The 26,224-nt window shown below is 36.8% G+C and overlaps 1 protein-coding gene across 8 annotated transcripts in view; it reads left to right on the top strand.

Moving 5' to 3' along the window:
* Positions 1 to 26,224, top strand: part of smurf1 (SMAD specific E3 ubiquitin protein ligase 1) — an 86,061-nt gene that overhangs the window by 55,758 nt on the left and 4,079 nt on the right. For 2 of the 8 annotated variants that reach the window (XM_087242112.1, NM_001001943.1), the window contains 15 exon segments: positions 2,694 to 2,802; positions 2,897 to 3,030; positions 3,172 to 3,237; positions 3,569 to 3,644; positions 5,568 to 5,806; positions 10,061 to 10,145; positions 13,009 to 13,155; positions 13,437 to 13,638; positions 15,402 to 15,505; positions 15,777 to 15,891; positions 16,082 to 16,260; positions 19,245 to 19,382; positions 19,964 to 20,084; positions 21,971 to 22,172; positions 24,156 to 24,240. In XM_087242112.1, coding sequence (XP_087098238.1) covers positions 2,694 to 2,802; positions 2,897 to 3,030; positions 3,172 to 3,237; positions 3,569 to 3,644; positions 5,568 to 5,806; positions 10,061 to 10,145; positions 13,009 to 13,155; positions 13,437 to 13,638; positions 15,402 to 15,505; positions 15,777 to 15,891; positions 16,082 to 16,260; positions 19,245 to 19,382; positions 19,964 to 20,084; positions 21,971 to 22,172; positions 24,156 to 24,240 — 2,002 coding nt within the window. 8 annotated transcript variants of the gene reach the window in all.

The following is a 26,224-nucleotide window of genomic DNA, read 5'->3' as shown; positions in this document are numbered from 1 at the left end:
CACATTCTGAAGACGCCAAAGGCTTTCCCTGCGTCTTGTAAAAGGGGTAAAATAGGTGCCTTTTAAAGTCAAGTCCACTAATCGCTTTTTACAGTCAATTTACAAGTACTTACAAATTGTACATTATATAATTTCTGTCTGAAAACTATAAAGAATGATTATTTTGTGCACATCATTGCTCTTTTGTATTTATCTTGTAATGTGTTTATTGTATTGCATGCAGATACCCTCCCATACAAAATCATCCCAATCAATCTAAAATGATAAATTTAAACAGAGCTATTAAAGTCATCTGGTGAAATTGTGTTCATATTGCAATAACAATATGTTGCAATATCAGTTTTTGCAAATATTTTTCAGCCCAAGTTTTAAGAGAGAACTTTGCCTGGGTGTGAATCTGTAAGATCAATGGCATTGTTGGAACCATAAAGCAAATTGTGTCCATCTTTTTTTTTTTTTTTTCAGTTCAGGCCAAACGTTTGCTGAGTTTAGACTTACTTGGACGTAGGGTTGCACAATATATTGTTTCAGCATCGATATTGCAATGTGATTATTCGCAATGTTGAGTCTGGATTATAATTGATCATTTTGCAAGTCATTTTTGAGGCCTCTGACAGTGAGAGGGTTTTGAAAGCATTTAGGCCTAAACTTTTTACCGTTTGTAACTTTGACAAATGAATAATGATTAAATTGTTAATAAAAACATGCAGTATTTGATTGTACATTTAATTATTCAATTACTTTATACCTGATTACAGTTTGACATAAATAAAAAAAACAATTAAACGCCGAGTATTTAATTAGTATCTTTTTCTTTATTGAATTAGTCTAAACTTGTAGATTGTTTCTTATATTTTATGCATATGGACTCCTCTACAGAATCATCCCAGTCAATCTAAAATAATCAATTCTTTCCAAATTGTTATTTAACTCATCTAGTGAAATTATTTATATCGCAATACATATTGGCGATTAAAAAGTTGCAATGTTAGATTTTTCCAATTTCATGCAGCTTTTTTACTTAGAATTATTATTGTGTGTGAATGTTTTTATTTTTATTTTATTATTGAAGTCTTTATTGCCCAGAGTTTCTCAAAAAAGTATGTTCTGATGGCTGGTCGATCTCATTTATATTTTTTCTCAAGGAACACACATATATATATATATATATATATATATATATATATATATATATATATATATATATATATATATATATACACACACACACACATTTAGCTATTAAACTTATATAAATTTTATTGTATTTATTTTAAATCAAATCACTTTTTCATTGTCACATCATCAACATCATAGTACGCATGCTATATAAATAAAATTGCCTTGCCTTGTATTATAATATATTCATTCATTAATTTTCCTTCAGCTTTGTCCCAGGTTTCTGTAATGTGATATATGTTTATGTAAAAAATGAGCATACTTATTCTGACTGGTTCTTCTTTTTGTCACTTTATTATTATTATATATATTATTACCAATTTACCAATTACCAATTGACTGTCTAAAAAAGGGACAAGTAAGTAAAACTTCAAAACGTCAGAGTTTAAAGACCTAATATGACAAATTAATGAGATAAATGATACAATGAAATTTATACACTAATCTCTTTGATAAACTTGCAAAGCAATCTAGCTAAAGACCTTCTGGTCAAATGCACCATACATAAATTGGTCAAGATTGTTAACCAAATGACTTCTTAAAATATCTTTGCAGAACAGAAGCATGAAATATGAAGTAAACTATTTTAATTGTTTATCTCAAACTAAATCGGAAAATTCTGAAAACAGTCATCAAAATGTGAGCATTTGGTTTATTAGATAGACAAATACAAGTTATTTGCTATTAAAAGGATAGTTTACTCAAGGCTGAAAATTCTGTTATCATTTACTCAGACTTTACTTGTTCCAAACATGTTTCAGTTTCTTTCTTCTGTTGAACACAAAGATATTGAGCTGAAAACTTGTAACCATTGACTGCCATATTATTATTATTTTTTTTTGTATGATGCTAGTCAGTGGTTACAGGTTTTTAGCATACTTTAAAATATCTTTTTTTTTCTGTTTAACATATTAAAGAAATTCATAAAGGCTTGGTAGCAATTAAGGTTTACTAAATAGTGAGTAAAGTTTAATTTTTGTATGAACTATCTCATTAATAACACCAAATCTTTGGATAATACTAAAAGAAATCACTCCTTTTAGCCTGTCATTATTTCGCATGCATGAAATGTCAAGCATGTCCGCTGTTATGCTTTTAGATGGTTTCATATAATGAAATTGTGACCAGAACATTGCATTTTAAATTAATAAATAAAATCAGGAAAAACAAAATGTTTAAGCTTTCGGTTTAGAAGTCATTTAGACTGTTACAGCCTTTACAAATACAGTAATATTGACGTGGTATGAAAACAGGCAGAATCACTCAAATGAAAGCATCAAGGCTGAACTCAAATTGTGAAATAATTTAGCAACTGAAAGCTTCAAGTTGTTTTTTTTACAGATCTGTAAAGTCATCCATATATTTGCAGTCTATCTAAATACTTGGCGCTGTCATTGTGAAAGCTGCTTAGCCATCCAGATTGTACCCGTTCTTTCAGAGGACAGCGTGTGACGTCTGGGTTTGTCCTCTGTTATTTATTTGTCTTCCTGCCATACTGTCTTTTTCCGCTACAGGGTTGCCTGATCCTTTTGCCAAAGTGGTGGTGGACGGCTCGGGTCAATGCCACTCTACAGACACGGTCAAAAGCACATTGGACCCCAAGTGGAATCAGCATTACGACCTGTGAGCAAATTCATCCTCTTATCAGTGGTGTTCCTCAGGGGTGGAGCTGAATCACTTTGAGAAGTTTGCTAAAGATTTTTTGATGTGTATATAGGTATATTGGGAAGACCGATTCCATCACCATTAGCGTATGGAACCATAAGAAGATCCATAAGAAGCAGGGTGCGGGATTCTTAGGCTGCGTGCGGCTCTTGTCAAACGCTATCAGCAGACTAAAAGACACAGGCTGTGAGTGTGACGCTTTAATAGCAACCCCTAAACTCTTCATTGTGCCATAATACAGTCATTATATGTCTCAAGTAAAATGTATGTAGTCATAAATATTTGATAACTGCATATATTAATCGTTTTTGTCTTTTTGATCATCAGACCAGCGTTTAGACTTATGCAAGTTAAACCCATCTGACAGTGATGCTGTCCGTGGACAAATCGTTGGTACGTATTCATAGAGTTTTTCAGATATAATGGCTTCGAGATGTGTTTAGAAACCCCTCAGGGACACTTTTTTAAAAATGTACTGAATAATAAGATGTCTAAGAAGGATAACACAAGCAGTGAACTTCTGAGAAAATCACGAAGCATTTGTTTTCTGATGCCATTTATTTCAGAGTGTTACAGTGAAGGTCATACTTTTAAGTGTGTATACGCTTTAGGAACACTGTGTGAAATCTGATATGAATTTTCAGAGTAATGTTAATCTATGCTGTATTTGATCAAAAATAATGGCTCAGTGTAAAGACTTGAACTGTTTTCATCATTACTGTAGTGAGTTTGCAGACCAGAGACAGAATTGGCAGTGGAGGGCCTGTGGTGGACTGTCGAGGACTGGTAGAGAATGAAGGGTGAGTCAACACACGTCTTGAGAATGCACAATTATTCAGCACTGGAACTGACTGGCTGTCTGCCCAGATAGAAAGCGCATTATTTGAGCTTCCCGAAGGCCAGTTAGTTTCACAGTTCATCACTATTTTGATGATCAATATTTAGTATGTGGATTTGGCACGCTATGTTTGGGAAAATAGTTTTGGGGCTTTTCTATTTGACATGATTTGATAGTGTGATGATTATTATAAGATTGCTTAATATCAATTTTTTTGGTTTTACCCATGTGGCCTATGTTATGACATCAGAAATATAATTTAAATTTGCAGCATTTACTTCGCTTTTCTGTTTGCTCTTATCCTGGTTCGTTTATTTGTTTTGCTCTCATAAGTGGTGTAGAGTGTGACAGAATAAGAGGGAAGGGTCCTGGCGAAACCTGAGCACAAGTGGTCACAAGAGATGCATTAATATGAGGTGGAAATGGTAATTAGTCTCAGTTGACCACTTGTGAAAGATCATTAAAAATGCAAATTAAAAGGGATAGTTCACTTCCAAAAAAAAAAAAAAAATATATATATATATATATATATATATATATATATATATAAAATAGATTAAAATGTTAAGCTTCCCAGACTTTTGAGTTTCTTGTTTCTTTTTTTTTTCGTCAAATAAAAAAAAAAAGATATTTTGAAGAATGTTGGAAACTGGTAGTCATTGACATCCATATTAAGAAAAAAAATACCATGGAGGTCAAGCATTCTTCAAAATAGAGACAAGTCTGACATTATTTATACCCCTAAAGACAGAAATTTAAACATGTTTTGAATACAAATGTCAGAATTATCAGTTTTGGTGATCTATTTCTCTAAAAGGCCTCAAAACCACCTCTGTCTCAGCAGGGTGTTTTCACACCTCTAGTTTGAAAAAAGTCAAGGAAGTGGGTGAGTCCAGCTTTGTTTAGGTGGGAGTGTCGAGTGGCGAAAGAGGGAAGGGCTTGCATGAAAAGGGGAATTTCAGTACGTGTAATACAGCTGATTTTTACACCGGCAACACAAACACAGACGCGGGGGAAATAAATAGTGATTCAGAGAGCAGCATTCACAGCAAATCTGAAAGCTGTGTGGAACTGGAGGATTTTGAGTCCGTAATATGATATTGAAGTACTGTAAACTTAGTAACTGAATCATTTTGACTGAGGTATTTCTTCAAAACTAAAAGAATACTGCTGACGATACTAACTAACTTTGCCTCTGAATAAACATAAACAAAGAACATTAATCACACACTTACCAAATCAGTAGAAACAGGACAATCAAACTTCGATTTGGTTCAAGCAATTGATCCAAGTGTGAAAGCACCCTTATAAACACAACACTGACGACCCATGTGTCTGAACAGTTCTTTTACTATTTGTTTAAATTACGGTGGACAACACAACTTGGCGTCTCTCTGAACACTGTAACAGGTAAAAGAAGTCTTCGAAGCTATATCATGCATATTAACGTTCCATCTTGTTCACAAAAGAGCAAGCTAATTGGTTCAAATGAAGTCTTTCTTATGAATTAATGAAAAGATGTGCTGAAAACTCAATGATGTCACTGTACCAGCCGGTACAGACAGCCAATCTCCACACTGGAATTTACACAATGATCTCATCGCCGTGACGCAGCTTCAAAATTTCTTTTTAAACCGGAACAACGAATTAGCTCAAACAACACAAAAAACTAAAACAATTTTCACTTTTATAGTGAAATATATGTGTCTTAATTGTGTTTTTAGCAACGTGGGACACATATGACTGTCAACATCTCAAAAAAATGCATTTTGTTGTTTCATGACCCTTTAATGTCAGGTGAAAGCAGATTCTTTGTGTGCTTTAAATGTGTGTGTTTCTGTGTGTGTGTGTTTTCACACCTGCTCTGTATACGTGTGTTATTCAGGCCAGTCTTTGAAGACTCGGGACCCGGACGGCCTCTCAGCTGCTTCATGGAGGAGCCCATGCCATACACCGATCCCACAGGAGCCGCTGGAGGGGGCAACTGCCGTGCACTTGAGTCACCCAATCAGGAACAACGGCTCCAAGCACAACGCATCAGAAACCAGGATTCCCGAGGGCACACGCACACCCCCCAGAATCGACCGCACGGACACCAATCCCCCGACCTCCCTGAGGGCTATGGTAAGCCTAACCACATTATGTGGCAAGATGGTCAGGAGTGGAGCTTATCAAAGAGTTTTTTATTGTCATTGTTGCTGCATTTAAAGGGACAGTTCACCCAAAAATGAACATTTATTCACCGTTCACTCATACTTAAGTAGTTCTAAGCTTTTATACATTATAAAAAACATTTATTATACTATATAAATAGATGTTGTTACATCAATTATGAGTGTATACATTATACAACCAAGACATTTTGAAAAAGGTTGGAAAGCTGCAGCCATTGACATCCATAGGATGTTTTGTTCCTAGCATGGATTTCATTAGCCTGTTTCACACAAAAATACCAGTAAATATCAGGAAAATTTTGTTATATGCGGAAAATTTCTAAAACGACTTCAAAAAAGCAATGTTCACACATCCATTCAAAAATTTTGGTCAGTTCTGTCATCCTTATCCAGAAATGAGCTCTAAACATCTGCGCTTATATTTGTAAACATAGAACATCTTTTATTGATGGTTACACCTTTTTTTATAGCGTTAGCATTTATGCTTTGTCCCAGACAAATTCATAGGCAGAAGTGCCAATCGCAGTTTGACAACATCACAAATTGTGTAGATGGATAAGTGTTCTGAACAATTTGTTTAAAAATGTATGGAGGAACATGTCAAGATGTACATAATATGTGTGTGTGCTGGCGCTCACCAGAGTACACCTTTACGTGCACACGCATCAAGCAACTGAAGCAGAGCTCGAAGGTAAATAAACAGCGGTTTATCGTAAGCATTTTAGCGATAATTTTTTCCACATTTGGCATTAAGAAGCAACAGAGAAACCTTATCTGACTAACATCTAGCAGCTAAATGTGTCTGGAAAAAAATTCAAAAGACTTGTACTTTCATAAACAACGCAGATGTGAATGTCCTGATTGGCCAATAGACGTCTTCCCAGCAATATTTCTTCTGCACACAGCGCAGCATTCTGGCAAATTACTGGTAATGTTACAACTTCTCTTTTTGGAAAATTGACAGATCGAATTTACAGGTATTTTCAAAAAGGGCCTGTTTACTAGGGTTGGGCATCTAAGCTATAATGCCGATCCGATACGCATCTCGATACAAAGAATACGATCCGATATATTAGCGATACATTTGTGACATATTGCGATGCAACACGATACGATTCACACCCATATCACGATACGATGCGATATTTCAGCACTAATTAAATCAAGTTTATGAGATGATGTAAAAGAGGATGCTGTGCCATTGAATGAGTTTGATTATTTATTAACCAAGCAAAACCAAGACTTTTTTTTTACAAACTGGCTCTTCTCTCAGAGCCAGAGTGTCAGTTTACAGTAGAGGGCCATTTTAGAACCTATAGCACATATTATTTAAGTATTTTCAAGATAAACAGAATGTATAAGTGCAATATATATTATAAATGTATATATTTGCACTCTTTCAACATAAAGGTTTAGCATTGCACAACAAGAATTGTGATTTAACTTTTCAACTATGAAAACAAGTTTTACAAAGATATATTTTGCCACTGATTATTCAAAACTTAAGGTCGTGAACTAGCAGTGTTATGCTGCGTTGAAACATCACTGTCATTGTAAACAACAGGCTAATAAAATATAACAAACCAGCAATCTTCTTGCTGTGAGGTGGTCAAACTACCCACTGTGCCACCGTGATACCCATTATTTTTATCATTATTATTAATATTATTATTATTATTATTAAATAAAAATTAACAGGAGGAGGTGTTTAAAACCGCCTAGGGCGGCATTATAGAGAGGGCGGCGTCCGCAACACCCAGTTATATCCGCGCATAGGGTGGCAGAATAGAGGTCCGCGACACCCGCGCGTCCTCAGTTATATCCGCGCATAGGGTGGCAGAATAGAGGTCCGCGACACCCGCGCGTCCTCAGTTATATCCGCGCATAGGGTGGCAGAATAGAGGTCCGCGACACCCGCGCGTCCTCAGTTATATCCGCGCATAGGGTGGCAGAATAGAGGTCCGCGACACCCGTGCGTCCTCAGTTATATCCGCGCATAGGGTGGCAGAATAGAGGTCCGCGACACCCGCGCGTCCTCAGTTATATCCGCGCATAGGGTGGCAGAATAGAGGTCCGCGACACCCGCGCGTCCTCAGTTATATCCGCGCATAGGGTGGCAGAATAGAGGTCCGCGACACCCGCGCGTCCTCCGTTATATCCGCGCACAGGGCGGCAGAATAGAGGTCCGCGACACCCGCGCGTCCTCAGTTATATCCGCGCATAGGGCGGCAGAATAGAGGTTCGCGACACGTCACTTCATTTTCATAACCGGTCACTTTCGTTTTCACATTGGGGTTGAGGGCGGCGTGATCGTCCTCTGCCTAGAGTGGCAGTTCAGCTTGCTCCGGCCCTGCAGATGATGAACAATGCAATAGCATCCGTTATTGGCGTAGAGCGCACAAAACTTTTGCGCATGGAAAAAAAACTTGCAATGCTTTTCTCACCACTTTTGGAGCTGGTAGCTACAGTTGAAGCAGTGCGAAAGCCGGGGATGCAGAAACACTGGAAGATGCTTTCACAACAACACCGTGGCGCCGCTTCAAGTGAGATTTCAGATTACTCGTACTGCCCGCGTATTTTATAGATGCGCGGCACATTTTGCAAATTGCATCTGTCCTGTCAAGTCGTCCATCCTTAAATCCATAATGTTGCCATACTTTAGATTTAAAACTCAGTGGGGAATAAAATGTTTGTTTTGCTTCTCGCGCTTTCTGAGGGCGCACCACTAGCTTCATCCGCACACCTGATACAGTGAGTTGTAGTGTAAGTGTACACATCCGCAAATCCGTTGCTAAGGCTTACTTTATGTAGGTCGATTAAATTATGCGCCAAAAACAGGTTGACAACACTTGTTGATAAATAAAAAATACATTCTATATTAAAAAAATAAGCTGTATCTCGGAAAAACCGATGCATCTCGCAAAAACCGATGCATCTCGATTTGCTTCCAAAATTTCATTCATCCTCTGCTGCTCTACCGATGCACTCGCATCGTGCACGCGCATGACCGCGTATCGATACATATCGATTAATCTTCCCATCCCTACTGTTTACACATGATCCCACATAATGAACTCTTCAACATTTGACATTTAAAATCTTCTTTTGTCTTCAAACTGGTTTGAAAGGACACATAAATGATGGCAGAATTTTCATTTTTGGGGAACTGTACTATTTAATGTTCGTGTAGAGCAGGGGTGTTCAAACTTGGTCCTGGAGGACCAGTGTCCTGCAGATTTTAGCTCCAACTTGCCTCAACACACCTGCAAGGATGTTTCTAGAAAGCCTAGTAAGAGCTTGATTAGCTATCCCAGGTGTGTCTGATTGAGGTTGGAACTAAACTTTGCTGGACACCGGCCCTCCAGGACCAAGTTTGGACATGCCTGGTGTAGAGTGAGAATGAGTTTGTCATTCTGCCATCACAACAGTAAACAAATTGTTAGAGAAGAGATGTCATTGCAAAAGAGAGAGGAAGCTGATTTGACTGAATATCTAATGACCACTGCAGTATTGCTTAAAAAGAGAAAGATCCATTTTATTTCCAAGGCACGCTATTGGGATTCAGCAATACTTTTCTAACAACTTCACCTTTAATGCACTTCAAATAAGCTGGTGCGAGTAATTTTTCTGTCATTATGTATAATCAGCAGGTCACTTGTTATAAAGACAGGGCTAGCTTTGTTCAATGGAAGTATATATATAAATATTTAACTACAAACACAAGTGGTTTTGCACATCCCTGGAGTGTGCACCTGATCTCTTACCCACAGTACAGTCGGAGTCTGCTGAGACTAATACAGCTTAGCGCTTTGGGTAGAGGCTACTGAAGTGCAGTGAACTGGAGAGACTGAGCTCTGAAAGGAGTCCATTCAGCCGGGCACTGCTGCTTTAGCTGAGCCATGTGGCCGCTGCAGCCTGCATTATACAGGTGGATTGACTGCGCTAAAGCCCCTCATTGGAGTGTAACTGTGTCTGACCCGGCTGGTGTTGTGGTCGGGCCCTTTGGCGTGATCGCCGGACGGCGCCAGTGTAATTAAATCTCAGCCTAGACATGCCACACTGGCTCTGTGCAGTCTGAGAACTGGAAGCCGGGCGTTCTGTTGCAAAAGCCCTGGCGCTCTTTCAGGTTTCATGTAAAACTGCTGTCTGAGTTAGCGCTTGCTCGTTCGCTCTTGACGTGTGCCTCTTCTCTTTTGTACCACAGAGCAAAGGACCACCGTGCAGGGCCAAGTCTATTTTCTGCACACACAGACTGGCGTGAGCACCTGGCACGATCCCAGAATACCCCGGTAGGTTTAATCACCACCCGCCTTCACTGAAATAACGATTGTGCCCTTTCTGATTGCTTCTTGCTGCTATTGTAATATCGCTCTAATCGTTTAATGTCCACAATCAGCTAACTTGATAATCAGCACAATCATCTCACTTAATAGCTGCTACTGTTGACATTGTGAAGCTTAATAATTTGCTCGTCATCAGGAGAACGAGGAAAGAGACTTGAGGAAAGCAAGGCGGGAAATCAATACAAGTCAAGCAGACAAATGCAGGTGTTTTTTGTGTGTGTCGAAGGTTATTTTAGTCACTGTAGCGCGTGACCTCTTAAATTGGCACCTTCTCTTTGGCCCAATCACATGCTTGTTTAATCAACACACATGCGAGCATGTTTTGAAAAAGTTCAGAAACCGCCGACTGTTTGTTTTGATCTTCCATTGTGCCAACATCTCTTTACTAAGACAAGTCAGTCCACATGGTGGCCATGTTTGTAATGCCTATAGGCAACTATTTCATATTTTAATAAAGTACTGAGTAGATTTTTTTTGTTTTTAGGCATGGTTGTATAAAATTTAACAGATATTACAGTAAAGACATTTATCTGTGATTTAAATCTAAAATAAAAGCTGTTTTTTTTAGTTTTATGTAATATATAGATTTCAGTATATAATGATGGTATATAGATATATATATATACATTGCTTCCCACAGGTTTGAAATATACTTGCAGTGGTAGTCGGATTGAAACACCTTTTACTCTCAGCACATAAATGGTCAACTACATGCGACAAACAAAAAAGTGATTTTTATCTGTATTTTTTTAATATGACACTGGTTATAAACCTTTTTATTTCAGTAGGTTAAAGTAAAATAAAAAAGATGGTTAAAATAAAATAAATAGACTATTTCTCTTACTTTTATGCTATTTTACGCTCTCACTCTTTAAAGTTGCTTCATTGGCATGATATTTTGTACAGTATTGACAAAGCAAATATACAACAAACGTGAAATAACAGAAAAAAAGGGAAAAAATAGACAATATTGCTTAAAAATTATAATAATTACAATAATATAAAGTGTAGATTATATAAATACGGCAAGATTTGATTGAAAAGTTGATTAACCATTTCTAATGTTGTAAAAATATATTGCAGCCTGTATAGATGGAGTATAGATAGTCATTTTGTTTTTTCCGAGTATATGGTTTATCTGAGTTTATTAAATAATTAGTCATTTAATGTTTCTCTCCCTGCAAAATGGTAATGCAAAAACAAAAAATAACGGTAACGTTAGAAAGCAAAAGCTGAATCCCGGACATTTTAGGAGATTCAGAAACTACATCCGGACGCATTTCGACGCAAAAGGCTCTGTGGGTCTGCAGAACACCTAATATTGTGTGAGGGCTTGACAGATCTGGCACACATAGAGACAGCTGTACGAAACGTGCAGAGCGAGAGAAGATTATCCACTGGTTGATTGATCGCGAATGTTTGGCTTCCAAAAAAAAAGTGTAAACGGACGATGATAATAATAGTATTATTCATGTGTCATCACCAAATATACTTAGGTGTTCGTTAATATATTTGAGCGGCCCGCCCAAGTAAAGTCTGTGTGGGAAGAACTGATATATAGAAAAAAGATTATTATACATTATTATATTATACAAATATGCATCTTTATAATAATACGAGTACCATAAAAAAAAATTTTAGCAAAAAAATACAGCCTTGATAAACTTTTTTGTTACATTCTAGGTTTAGATTAAGGATGCAACGTTGAGATTTTGGTTGTACGATCAAAGTCTGCAGAATAATCATGGTTATCATGATTATTATGCATTTATTGGTTACAAAACACTACTAGTTTAGAAAATCACATGAACACTTCTCATATTTTAAAGTGCTATTTATTGCTTCTCAGTAACTAAATAATACAGCACAAAATAATAATAAAGAACAAACAGTTTTTAATCTTAAAAAATAAAAGAATAAATGTTTTTGGCATTTAAACATAAGTAATAATTTTACACTGAAAAATAAACAATAAAACAATCAATCAATAAATAAGTAAATAAAGAAAAAATATATAGTTTTCTAATATAAATTTAAGCATCATATTAGCAAAGTATTTCTTTTTTAAAGAGAACAAATGTAGTCAAAGGCTGCTGAACATCTTTCTAAAGGCACTTGATAAACTGTATAATGTATTGTCTATATATACATTATCACCTATAACATTTGCAATTTTTAGGGACCGAGCACTGAAATGGTGCATAGGCCCTATTGGAATTGCTCTGTTTTTTATTCATTTAGTATTTTTTTTCCTCTTTGGAGTAGAAATGTATATATTTTATACAAAGTATGAAGCTTATTGGTCAGTTCTTATCACGTAACTCATGGTGCACCGTGTGCACGTCACCCTAATATGCTCACAAGAAATTAAATAGCGAACTTAAGTGTGCAAAAGACACGACTTGTCAAGGGCCCTTAGTTAATAGCCTCAGCCATAGTTAATCTAGTGTGTGCGCATATTCACCTGTTGAGAGGCTTTACGATTAATTAACGAATTAAAGCGCGGTTAATAGTGAGATTGGTCAATTGTTGCATCCCTAGTTTAGATTTAATTTTAAATATTGGGTTAGATTTAGTTTAAAAATATTTTACCTTATGGTATAATAAAATAAATTGAAATAAATGAATCTGAAAATAAAAAATAAATAACGATTAGTTGTGGCTGGTAAATTAGGGGATTTACTTGGCACATCATGGCTGGTGGATAAGAGATGAATTTCCGACTGAGGAACTGGGTAAAAGGGCAGAGGTTTGGGCACATTATACATGTATGAGACAGCAGGTGTGATGGGTGCGCTTGCTCCTTCAGGGATTTGAACAGCGTGAGTTGTGAGGAGCTGGGCCCACTGCCGCCCGGCTGGGAGATCAGGAGCACTGTGTCAGGACGAATTTATTTCGTCGACCACAATAATAGAACCACGCAATTCACCGACCCCAGGTTACACCACATCATGAGGTAAAACATCTTTCACATCGGCTCCGTTCATAACATCTGATTACTCATCCCAGCTCTTAAATGACCCTGTTAATTATTCACCACAATGAATAAATCATCCCTGTGTAATTAGTTGCTAGCAATGATAATTGCTTGCTCTTGTAAAGGTTTATTCAATTAATTCTCAACATTTATTTAATTCCTAATCGTCCCTTGTGGGAGCGTAACCCAAATAATGCATGATTATTTCATGGTCCACTGCTATGAGAGTGTGACGGTTTTAGTTTGCGTGTGTTTTGCAGCCAACACTCTCAGGTGAAGGAGTCGAGCCAGGCTCTGCCCGTGCAGATGGAGGTTGGCATGGAGGAGGGTGATGGAGAGTTGCCGGTGCGCTACGAAAGAGATCTTGTCCAGAAACTCAAAGTTCTCCGGCATGAGCTCTCGCTGCAGCAGCCTCAGGCCGGCCACTGCCGCATAGAAGTGTCCCGCGAGGAGATCTTTGAGGTACTGAATAGTGCCAGTCATGTAGTGCATGCATAATTCAGTGCTGAGGAACTGTTTTTGTCATTGGAAGTGGCACGGGATGCATCACGATTAGCTTTTGCATACTAATGCTTGCGTTTTGGTCTCTGGCAGTCAAACGCCAACATCAGTGTCTTCAGCAACACTGCTGTTTTTGGTAAAATGACACTTTAGGAGAGCATGTTTATTATTTTAATTTGATGAGTCATCTGTGCGATCTTCTGTTTGTTATTATGCATAGAAATGTTTGGGGTTGGAAATGATTTTAATCTTTTGTTTTTTAAGATTTTTATCAAAATAAATAAGACCTACTGTATAGTAAACTAAACCGTTTTTTTTGTTCTTGTCTTTATATTTTTTGTAATAAAGTTTGCAATGCGTACTAGGGCTGCATGATTAATCCAAAAATATCACAATCTCGATTCGACTCTACACACAATCCTAATTCTGCTTTTATACTATTTGGCCATTTATATTTTCACGGTCAGGAGAGAAGCGTAAAGGCGGACGCACAAGTTTTTACAGCAACTTTGACACCTCCAGATAGCGTTAAAAGTGCCACAAACTGTATTTATATGGTATAATTCCTCCAAGATGTCATTTCTGTTTCAATGTAATGATGTATTTGGGGCTGCGAAATCACATGTGAGGTGTTAATTACAGAGAGGACGCGCATGTACCTGCCATTGATGGCTACTTCAGTGAACAGAACCTGCATAGGATGTGAATAACATCTAATAAAGTTGTAAATAGCGTTCAGTTTTTTGCACCAAGTCATCGTTAGAGAGCCGCACGGGCGAAGTATGATTTGCATGGATGTGTTTTTTTCTCAAAGTGACTGCAGCCATGAGCTGCCCTCAGAAGTGAACGTGAAACCGGCTATCACATTTTAGAATTATGATTACGACAAGCGTTTGATATGTTTTTTCTTTCATCGCGAACACAAAGTGTTGTGCATGAAAATAAATGTATACTGCTTCAGTGTAACTAATCTAGCCCGATATAATGTTGATTATAATAACTGATAATGACAAGTGTCTCATTTTACCAGTGAATAAAATGATCTAATAATGCTGTCAATGACAAGTATATGTCTTAAACATAATAATTCAACTTTAGAATTATGAATAGTTGTATTCTAATGTCATCGCTTTGCTGTGAATTAACTACCAGGACATTTTTAAAGTCTGTTCAAGTCTATACAAAATTGAGCATTTTAACCAACAGTCGACCTACACATAGGCCTAATATTATTATTGTTGTTTACTATATGTTTGAGAAATAACAGTATTAGTAGGCTACTCATATTAACCTTTATTTTACATCTACAGAAATGTGAGCAAATCATAATCTTGATTTTAAGCCCAAAAAATTGTGATTTTCATGCAGCCCAACTGCGCGCTCGTGTTTTTGATTGATTTATTTATTTTTTATTAAACTTGTCAATAATGTTATTCAGAAGGTCATGATTCGAACTCATTAAATAATTACTTTCTTATAGCTTTTAATTTACATTCTTAGGTAATACAAAAACAGATGTTTCGACACAGTGTCTTCCACAGTGTGTGTGTTAATATATTTTTAAACAATTTATCCTGTCATGTTTTTTTTTTTTTAATCAGTCATTATCCAGTCTTCAATGTTGAAAACAGTTTTGCTGCCAAATATTTTTGTGGATATCGTGAGCAGTCCTTGGTAGATGTGGAAATGTGAGTGCTCTAATTGCTCCTCTGTCTTCTCTGTAGGAGTCTTATAGGCAGATCATGAAGATGAGACCCAAAGACCTGAAGAAGCGGCTGATGGTGAAGTTCAGAGGCGAGGAGGGGCTGGATTACGGAGGAGTTGCTAGGTAGCATATGAATCTGTTCCATACGAAAGGTTCTCATTAATTAATTTCCCCAGCGCCTCATTATTCCCCCATCTCTTTTCATATGCCAGACTTGACTTCATAATTTCAGCAGTTTAGCTGAATCTCAGCCAGGCTTATCAGCATGCAGAGCATCATGCTCACGATACTGCAGGTGTTCCCCTGTTGAGCACACAGTTTAGACTGAACAGCAGCCAGCAGGCTTTCTGAAAAAATCTGACGTTTGTGTCTGAATTTCTGTCCTGTGTTTCAGGGAGTGGTTATATCTGCTCTGCCATGAGATGCTGAATCCATACTATGGCTTGTTTCAGTACTCGACCGATAACATCTACACACTACAGATCAACCCAGACTCCTCCATCAACCCTGTAAGTCACAGCGACCTTTGCCTGCTATTTCTCTCTTAAACAAGGGCCAGTTAGACAGCCTGTTATAAAGCTCTTTAGTAAACGTGTGGTGGTTGTTATGTATGCTTGGAAAGCTGGTCCATGTGTTGCTTTGCTGCTGCAGGGCTTTATCAAACTTCCTCTCACTCATGCCCTCTGCTGTTCATTTCAGGATCACTTGTCTTACTTCCACTTTGTTGGGCGGATTATGGGTCTGGCTGTTTTCCACGGGCACTACATTAACGGGGGCTTCACCTTGCCCTTCTACAAGCAGCTCCTGGGGAAACCCATTCAGCTTTGTGACCTTGAGACCGTGGACCCAGAGCTGCACAAGAGTCTCGTCTGGATCCTGTGAGTGAAATTTTATAAAAAAAATGTATAGATTTAGCTCAGTAGAATGTAATAGTTGTGTGGAGAGCCTGATTTTAAGAAATTGATAGAATGGCTAAAACTCAAGATGTTATTAACGTAAAAGCATTCCCCTTGTAATTTTGATTTTAGCATTAAAATAATAAAATCAAAACATTTATGCCATGGGTCTTAAACTCAATTCCTGGAGGTCCACAGTTTTGCTCCAACCCTAATCAGACACAGCTGATCCAAATAATCAAGTTGTTCAAAAGAGTCTCAACACCTGGATTATTTGGATCAGCTTGTGTTTGATTAAGGCTGATTTATACTTCTGCGTCAAACACCGGCGTATGCTACGGCGCTGACGCATAGCCCTTCGCCGTGGCCATCGCCGTCACTGACGTGCACTTCTCAAAAAATGTAACTACACGTCGCAACAACGCGTAGCGCAAGCTCTGTGATTGGTCGGCTTGCTAGCGCCGACGAGTCTGGGCGGGACCGAGAGCCGTGCGAATGGCGCGAGCGATTGTTTACAAGTGTGGAGTCCCGTGAAGGAGCTCCGGATGGAAAGTTTTGTTCTGTGTTTACCTCATGGTTAAAGTTGTTGCACGTCCGCCGGTTCCTGCCTCAAAATGAGCGAGTTTGAGTCACTTGTACATCCAGGAAGTGTTCAGAATAGCAAAACAGAAGCGAAGAAACTCAACACAGAGGAACATTTACACCTTACTGCCCACTAGCGTTTCGGAAGTGTTAATGCAGACCAACAGAGACAGCGCCCAGAAGTATAAATGCACAGCTGCGTGCGTTGCCTGCGCCGTGAGTTGCGCCGGTCACTTGACGCAGAAGTATAAACCAGGCTTTAGGGTTGGAGCAAAACTGTGGCCCTCCAGGAATTGAGTTTGAGACCCATGATCTATACCATCATTAAAACCTATAGTGCATTAGGCTTCTTTTTTACATTATGTACGAGCAGTCGGACAAACAGCCTTAAAAAGTGTACTATAATATATAACAGCCATAAAAGCAACGGACCTTTAATCATTTCCATTGTCCAGAAATCCAGTCTATTGTCTGGATTTCTTTCTCTCCAAATGTAATTTGGAATACCAAATGTCTTTGTACAGATGTCTTTTTTTTTTTAACAGTTTCTGGTCATTTTAATAGAGTTACAAATTCTATTGTCCATATTAACATCTGTTGTCTTCTTCTCTAGTTTGTTATTCTTGCTTCTTGTTTTGCACTGACTGAAACAACATCAATGGGGAGCGTAAAAGTAAAACCATTTGTCCTGTAATCATATCGTCTTGATAATTAAATATTTAGTTGTATACGTATACCTAGAGTACATATGAAGTAGTATAATTTGATATCAAACTGTTATATTTTTTATAATTATGATTTTCCAAATTTTTGAATAATGTACATGAAAACTATATGACCTCATGGGTGTAGGAAGTATAGGAATTTTGCCTTGCAAACAAATTGTGCCATCTGTTTCCATAATTTGTTTCAAAGTAGTTTCATAATAGAACTAAAGAGGCAGTCGTTTGGACTTTTTAAAATAATTAAATTAATAGCTTAAACTATTAAAATAAAGCCTGTATATCTATAGTACCCAGACTTTTCTTATTGTATAGATTTTATTCTAACATTTGTTATTTTTGCAACCCATCTCTGGGAAACATCCACACACAGTCATTCACACTCATACACTACGGACAATTTAGCCTTCCCAATTCACCTGTACTGCATGTATTTGGACTGTGGGGGAAACCGGAGCACCTGGAGGGAACCCACGTGAACACAGGGAGAACATGCAAACTCCACACAGAAACGCCAGTTGACCCAGCCGAGACTCAAACCAGCGACCTTCTTGCTGTGAAGCGACAGCACTACCTACTGCGCCACTTTGTCGCCAGAATTATTTATATTATTTATTAAATTTCCCAATTATTGTATTTTACTAAAGTCTACCCCAACCCTAAACCCAACTGTCCCAGTAACTTAAAAACAGTAGCTGTACAGAGTATTATTTATGTCTATTATTTATATCTATTAGATTACCCAATAAATTGTATTTTTAACATCTACCCCAACCCTAAACCCAACCGTCACAGTACACACTGCTTTGCTGGACAAAGTCAGGTGTCTAATAACTCATAACAAAATAAAGGCTTTATTACAAAAAAAATATTATTAGGGAAATTGCTTGAAATATGGAGACAGACTTTTAAAGCTTATTTATAACATTTCAATAGAAGCTTTGAGTGTAAATATGATGTGTGTGACATGCAATTTGGTACAGTCTGATATGAACAGTATTAAAAAGTGCTAGTTCCAGTGATAAAGCATATAAACATGGTCACATTTATTGTGCTGCATGTGATGTTTGGCCTTTCAAATGTAAAAAAAAAAGTATGAAAATAAACAGACAAAACTAAGTGAAATGTCCTATTTTATGTTGATTTTGGTGTTGACAGAAAAACACAATTTTCACAAGCCTGTTATTAAGCATTTATGGGTCATCAGCATCTTAAATCCTTAAAGGTTTTTAATAATTAGATTTATTTTTTTAAAACGTATATGCATTTATGTATGTACTGTATTATATAATCTACAAAAAACGAATTACCGCTTGTGCGAGGTGTTTCTAATGCAGTGTCTATGTGACAGGATAGCAAATTCGAAAATTCGAAAAAATGATTCTCTGCTCTGGCTGACTTCATCAGTCTCACACTATCTATTTTCTTTTTCTGAATGTCTTGATAACACCATTGTGGCTTTTTTCTTATTTCAGCAAATAAGACTGTAAAACAATTATTTGTTTTAATCTTCTTTTCACTGCGCTCTAAGCTTTCCCAACTATGATGACTTCTGCTACTGAGAAACCCAGAAATGTGTAAAGGGTCTAGTGTTGATGGGTCATCTGTTGAATATAAGCAACAGTAAGAATAACTTTGCTCTATTTTTCTCATGTTTTTCAGAGAAAATGACATCACATCTGTTTTGGACCACACCTTCTGCGTAGAACATAATGCTTTCGGCAAGTTCCTCCAACATGAGCTCAAACCAAATGGCAAGAACATCCCAGTCACAGAGGAGAACAAGAAAGAATACGTGAGGTGTGAAATATTTAAAGACTACTGCAGTAGGAGATTTTTATATGGAGAGCACTTTGTTTTTATAAATGTATCCTCATGAAGAATGTTGAGTTATTTATGATACATCTAAAAAAAATTATATTTGTAATGTATCTTTTTCTTCCTTCAAAATAGCTTATTGAAGTAACAAACTTGTTGTTATTATGTAATATATATATTTATCTATATTAATCTTGCCATGAAATAGCTTTAAGTTGCTTATGTGGCATTGAATAGCCAAAAAAAGTAGTAAAGTATGAAGAGGTACAGGATTGTACATCATAACTGTTCTCATAATGGAAGAAAGTCATCCAGCAGAGGGCAGCAGTCTCTCTGGCTATTGGCTTCAGGTTTTAGGAGCCTCGCTGCTTTTTCCTCTGTCAGTTTGATTAAGTGACCCTTTGGTAAATAAGCTGCCAATCAAGAATGTTAGCGGAATGTCAATTTTTATTGTGCGGGAGTCATTACCAAATAGAGGATGTTAATGGAGAACTGTGGGCTTCAGATGCCTGTTAGTGTTGTCCTTGTTCCATTGCTGCTCTGTGATGATTGATTGTGTCTAGGCTGTACGTCAACTGGAGGTTCATGCGAGGCATCGAGGCACAGTTTCTTGCCCTGCAAAAGGGCTTCAACGAACTCATACCGCAGCATCTGCTCAAGCCTTTCGACAACAAGGAACTTGAGGTAATTCTGACAGTTGATGCTTGCTGAAATTGCATGCTGATTGACTGGAGATATTAAAAGGGCTTTACATAATAAATTGCAGAATCGTAAACCTCATATGATATTTTAAACATTCTTGGTTCAAAAATGAACAGATATGTTTAAAATCCTGTCAATTAAACAATTTATTTATTTTTGTTTTGTTTTAGAAAATAACTATAGACCAGGGTGTTATTCATAAACACAGAGCAAGAATTTAATTAATCTTTTTGATCAGTATCATAATGCATAGTAATAATAGTAAAAGTAGTAAAAAAAAATACTAATTTTAAAAATAGTGAAAAAAATTATTCTTACTAACAAGATACAGTTGAAATCAGAATAATTAGCCCCCTTTATATTTTTTCTCTAATTTCTGTTTAACCAAGAGAAGACAATACATTTCTAAACATAATAGTTTTAATAACTCGTTTCTAATAACTGATTTATTTTATCTTTGCCATGATGACAGTAAATAATATTTACTAGATATTTTTATTTTTGTTAATTATGTCATCTAGGCAAATTAGGATAATTAGGCAAGTCATTGTACAACAATGACTTGCTGTTTGTAGTGTGGACTATCGAAAAAAAAAATTGTTAAAAGGGGCTAATAATTTTGAACTTAAAATAGTATTTAAATATTAACAACTGCCTTTATTTTAGCCGAAATATAACAAATAAGACTTACAGTCTCTACTTTATCAACACAGATGCATATGTGTGTGTTTGTGTGTCTGTGTTTGTCTGTGTGTGTGCTTGAACTTTGTAACGACATTGTGTGTGACACATCGTTGCAGAAAGGCTTGAACTAACTCCTCAACAAATACATTAAATACTCATTGGGAAAGTTCTTACTGTAGTATTTCTTACAAACATTACATGAGATCCGCTTCCTTCATGTCTGTCACTGTGGTGTTATTCTGATGCAGACAGAGATTGAGGCTCACTCTGATAGGCACGTAGGAACGGTGGGCAGGGAGAACTAGCATTAAAGGCACAGGCAACAAAAACAGCTACAGTGTGTTCAGAGCAGAAAATCCAATGTTCTGAAAGGTATAATAAAAATGTTTTGAGCTGAAACTTTACAGACTTATTCTGTAGACACAAAAGACTTAAATTAAATCTTGAAAAGGGGTAAAATAGTTGCCCTTTAGAACAAAAATTTCTGTCATCGTTTACTCACCCTTTGTTGGTTCCAAACGCGTTATACTTTTTTTCTGTTGAACATTAAAGGAGATAATTTGAGGACCGGTGTTAACCTGTTACCATTGACTTCCATAGCAGAAAAAAACAAATACTATATAGAAGTCAATAGTGACAGGTTTTCATCTTTCATCACACAGACACACATACATACATATATGCATGTGTATATTTATTTATGTTAACTAATCTTTTTAAATGTTTCTTTGTTTTTTTAATAATTGTAATTTATTTGCAAAGCTGATCGATTTGTCTATATAAGTTCAGGCTTTAGTATCACACAATGATCCAGAAATCATTCAGTTATGCTATTTTGCTTCTCATTTGTCATCAAACACCACTGCCAAGAGTTTTGAATTATTAAACATTTATAACATTTAAAATCATTTACTGTTTGTGTTTTTAAATGTCAAATTAATGCGTAACCACAGAATTAAAGTAGGTGTTTGTTAACCTTTTTTTTTTTTTTACTGGCCCCAAACAAATCCAATACTGCGTCTTCATCTAATGTAATAGGCATATTTATTGGTACAGTATATTGCTCATAGAGCCTATTTCAATGGCTCTCATTACATGTATTTTCCTTTCCTCTCTGAGCTTTAATGTTGATAAATGTGACTAAAAGGTCAGTAATTATTGCTGGATACTCTCTGTGTTTGCAGCTGATCATCGGTGGTTTGGGGAAGATCGATCTGAACGACTGGAAGGCCAACACGCGGCTGAAGCACTGTGTGGCTGACAGCAACATCGTGAAGTGGTTCTGGCAGGCGGTGGAGTCGTTTGACGAGGAGAGGAGAGGCAGACTCTTACAGTTCGTGACTGGCTCCACACGCGTCCCTCTACAAGGCTTTAAAGCACTGCAAGGTGGCTAATGGAGAAGCCATGCGCACTTTCACGATTCTTGATAGATGACAGATGCACATGCCGATGTCAAGCTCTCTAGTCTTTCACTATTTAGTTGTTGTGTTGACCTTAAGTCTAGTGACGTATTTCCTGAAAGTTATTATGCACAATTCCTTAGTGCATGCTATTGTTGTTTTAAAGAAAAGCCACATTTTTAGCCGTTAAAGGGATAGTTCATCAGAAAAATGTGTTAATTTACTCACCCTCGAGTACTTCCAAACATTTTGGGTTTCTTTACTCTGTTAAAGGCAAAAGATGTCTTGAAGAATGAGGGACACTTGTAGCCATTGACATTTGTAGTAGGGGAATAATATAATAAGAGTCAATGGCAACTGGTTTCCACCATTTTTTGTGTTTGTTCGAAAGAAATAAACTTTGGAGCTATTGGAGTGTGAGTAAATAACATAATTAAATTTTCCTTGTTTAGCTATTCCTGTGAAAACAGATTTCACAATAGGGCTGCACAATACTGTTGTTTTGTGTTGTATTAGCTATGTTTTTGCACAATAATATATCCTAAAAATCTGTTTTGGTATCTTTAATGTAGGGATGCACCGATCTCGATACTTGGATCAGATATCAGTTTGATACCACATATTTTTGCTGGATCGGGTGTCGCCCAGCTGTTACTGATCTAAATCCGATCTTGCGCATGCACTATATTCTGTGTAAGCCAACAAAAGCCATGAAGGGTAGCCTATTATAAGGCAGTAGAAGGTTGTCATGTAGGCCTACTATATCCCACATGTTCTGAAGCTATTCTATAGTTTAATGTGAAGCACAGATGAACATTCAAGAGGTTAAATTCATGTTCTACATGCTTACCTACATACCTAACCTACATGCTTCCCCCCCCCGCTGCGCCTGTCAAATATTCTTCATTCATTCACAATCAAACTGCGTGCTGCTTGCAGTTGTTTATGACAACACAAAAAACTTTCTTCAAGACTATTTGTTCCTATTAGTTAAAATAATTAGCTTATTAATTATTTCATTAAATGGGATCATTTGACCTGCAACAGAGTTAATTGCTGTTTCTAAATCATGTTGTGTTGTGTCTGTTATATTAGCAGATCGCATTTGCAACCCTTGAGTACAGAGGGTTATCACCTGCTCTTCACACACAAAGTAGGCCTACCTGAAATGATCAATTATCAAGCGCTTCATTCATGCATCGTCTGGGCAGACGCGACATGCACCGCTCCGTAAAATTACTCTCATAAAGAGTTTCTGTTCTCTCATCCTTCCGCCCGAGTTTATTCTCCCGAGGGGAATACTTTCAGTGCTGTGAATAGCGAATTTGTAAAGCCTTGCTCATCTTGGTAAAAATTCTTGATAAAAGTAATATAAGTGAAACTGACAGGCGCAATATGGATTTGATAAGTAAAACTGGCCTTAGACAGTTTAGTCTGCATCAAACCTGCAGTTTTTTGTAATTTAGTCTTGTTCAAAGTGCAAAGATTTAGAGTTTAAAACTCTTTGAATAGCTGAAAATCTCTGCAAGATAATTTAGTCATTCTTATTTGCTGTTGTCATTTTCTTTGTTTCTACCGCTAATAGTAGTTCTTTTCAGCACTTTGAGGCCCTTTAGCTTTAACTTTGGGTCCTTCTAGCCAATAATGCCATACACACCTACTGTGAAGGCAGGTATCAATTTAGTAAGGCCCATCTGATTTGGATAAACAACCAATGCATGCAGCACTCAAATAAAACAAGTGTAAATTATTGCACTTCTTTGTGATATGGATATTTCATGTATTATTATCACATTAAGAATATTTATTTGATCTATTGTGCAGCCTTATTTCACACATTGACACACTGAATAAATCTCAAGCTCAATCCTGCTAGATAATCTGAATGTTGAAGTAGATGTGTTCATGCTGTCTTGTGTTGAGTGTGATGATTTGGAGAACAGTGATAACTAGAATGTATCTTTGTAAGGTTCTACAGGTTCTGCAGGACCAAGACTCTTCACTATTCATTTAATTGATGCCAACACAGACAACCTGCCCAAAGCCCACACATGGTAAGATTTAGCTTGAAACTAATATCCAATTCAATTCACCTTTATTTGTATAGCGCTTTTACAATGTTCACATAGAAGATCATAGTAATTTGAAAATAAATATGATGCCAAATGTCTGTTATGTAATGGAAAAACACTGCTGGTGTAGGGGTCATTTGATGAGGAATTAAACTTTTTTTTGACCGTTTGGCGCACTTTGTTTTTAAATGTGTGAAATAAAAAATATATGTTTTAGTGTGAAGTATGGAAAAAAATGTCACCATTGGGATTTAAAGAGTCGTCTAGAACTTGAACAGAAGTCCCTGAACACAATGAGTTTTTTAATGAAGTTAAAGATAATTTCTTTTTTTTTTCTTTTTTTTTTCTTTTTTTAAAAGTTTTTATTGCAGAAAGATACAATTTACAGCATCGGTAGACATATGCTACTTTTACAGTTTTTACAGTTTAAATTCCCCAATCAGGGACCAAAGAGAAAACACAAATTTCTTCATAACAGCAACAGAACATATCCCTTTGCCTTATTTTCCATTATTCTAATCAAAACTATATACAGAAAAAAAAGAGAAAAAATAATAAAGGGGGGGGGGGGGGGGTGAAAACAATATAACCAGTAAAAATAAGTCTTAAAATTCTATAGAAGAAAAATATTTGGTTGAATGGGAGTAATGTATTCAATCCATTTAAACCACAAGTCGACAAATATATCTGTTTGGTTGTGTACATTGTATGTTATTTTCTCCATAATGAATATATTTATCAAAACATCTGTCAGATCTTGCATTTGTGGGGGATTAGGTTTATACCAGCATCTAGTAATGGCTTTTTTACTTGAAGCAAGGATAATTCTATACATATATTTGTTTTTTTCTGTCCAAGGAGTCCATTGACAGCATACCTATGTGAAGTACCTCAAAGATAAAATCAATTGAAAAATTTATGATATATTCTAAAGTACTATGTATCTCTTTCCAAAAACTTCTAATGTTAGGGCTTCACCAAAATATGTGAAAATGGTTAGCATCCTGTGAACCACAATGCCTCCAACAATTTGAGTTTCCATGAAATGACATTTTCTGTTTTGGAGTAAGGAAAAATTAAATAATATTTCTCCAGCAAAATTCTCTCCAGTATAAAGAACGGGAAGTAGCCCATTGTAATTCACATATTTTTAGCCAATCCTCATTTGAGATGACAATGCCACTTTCTTTCTCCCATCTTTCTTTAATTTACAGAGATGAATCCCATTGTAGGTCCATCTGTGATTTATGAAGTTAAAGATAATTTAAAACGAAAATTAAAGGTCAAATTTTGGAAAAACATCTTGAAATTGTGCTAACAAGACAGGAACTACCAATGACCAATTTGATGTCTGTTATCTCTTTATGGGTCCTTTTTGTTTGAAACTTTACCTCAATTAAAACCCATTACAGAGTTTAAACCACACGAATACATGATTCAGCTAATTTAAGGTTTGGTGTTCTGTCGATTTGTCCTACCTTGTCCCATTCAGAAAGTATGCAGCACATTTTGATGACGCAACACCGGTACCCTGACATTTTGTCCTACCCATCAGATTTAGCTGCCAACACTGTATTTAAATGGTTCTGAGGTTAGGGATTAGGTAGGTTAGGGGGCGATATTGCAGCTTTATATTACACTACTCTACATCAAAATTTACACTGGTGGCAAAAATCTGATGGGTAGTATATTGCGTCATCAAAATGTGCTGACAAGGTAGGACAAATCGACAGAACACTGGGGAGACGCACTATTGACGGACAGCTTGGGCTGTCAGCCCGGCTAGTTGCTTTGTGTACCACATGTCACCTCTCATCCGGTTATTGCCGGATTGAGGTGGCCAAGTTCATAATATATAATTGGCTATTGGCTGAAAAGCATGCTCCATTGGTTATTCAACAATGAATCAGATTGCAAGAACAAAGTGTAAGGCCCAATCGTAATTCTACCCCTTATGCTGTGTTCA

This window comes from Danio rerio, chromosome 3 (genome assembly GCF_052040795.2).
Source record: "Danio rerio strain M-AB ecotype USA chromosome 3, GRCz13ab, whole genome shotgun sequence".
Taxonomy (NCBI): domain Eukaryota; kingdom Metazoa; phylum Chordata; class Actinopteri; order Cypriniformes; family Danionidae; genus Danio; species Danio rerio.
Note: the sequence above shows the minus strand (reverse complement) of the source record. Positions and strands in the feature narration are given on the sequence as shown.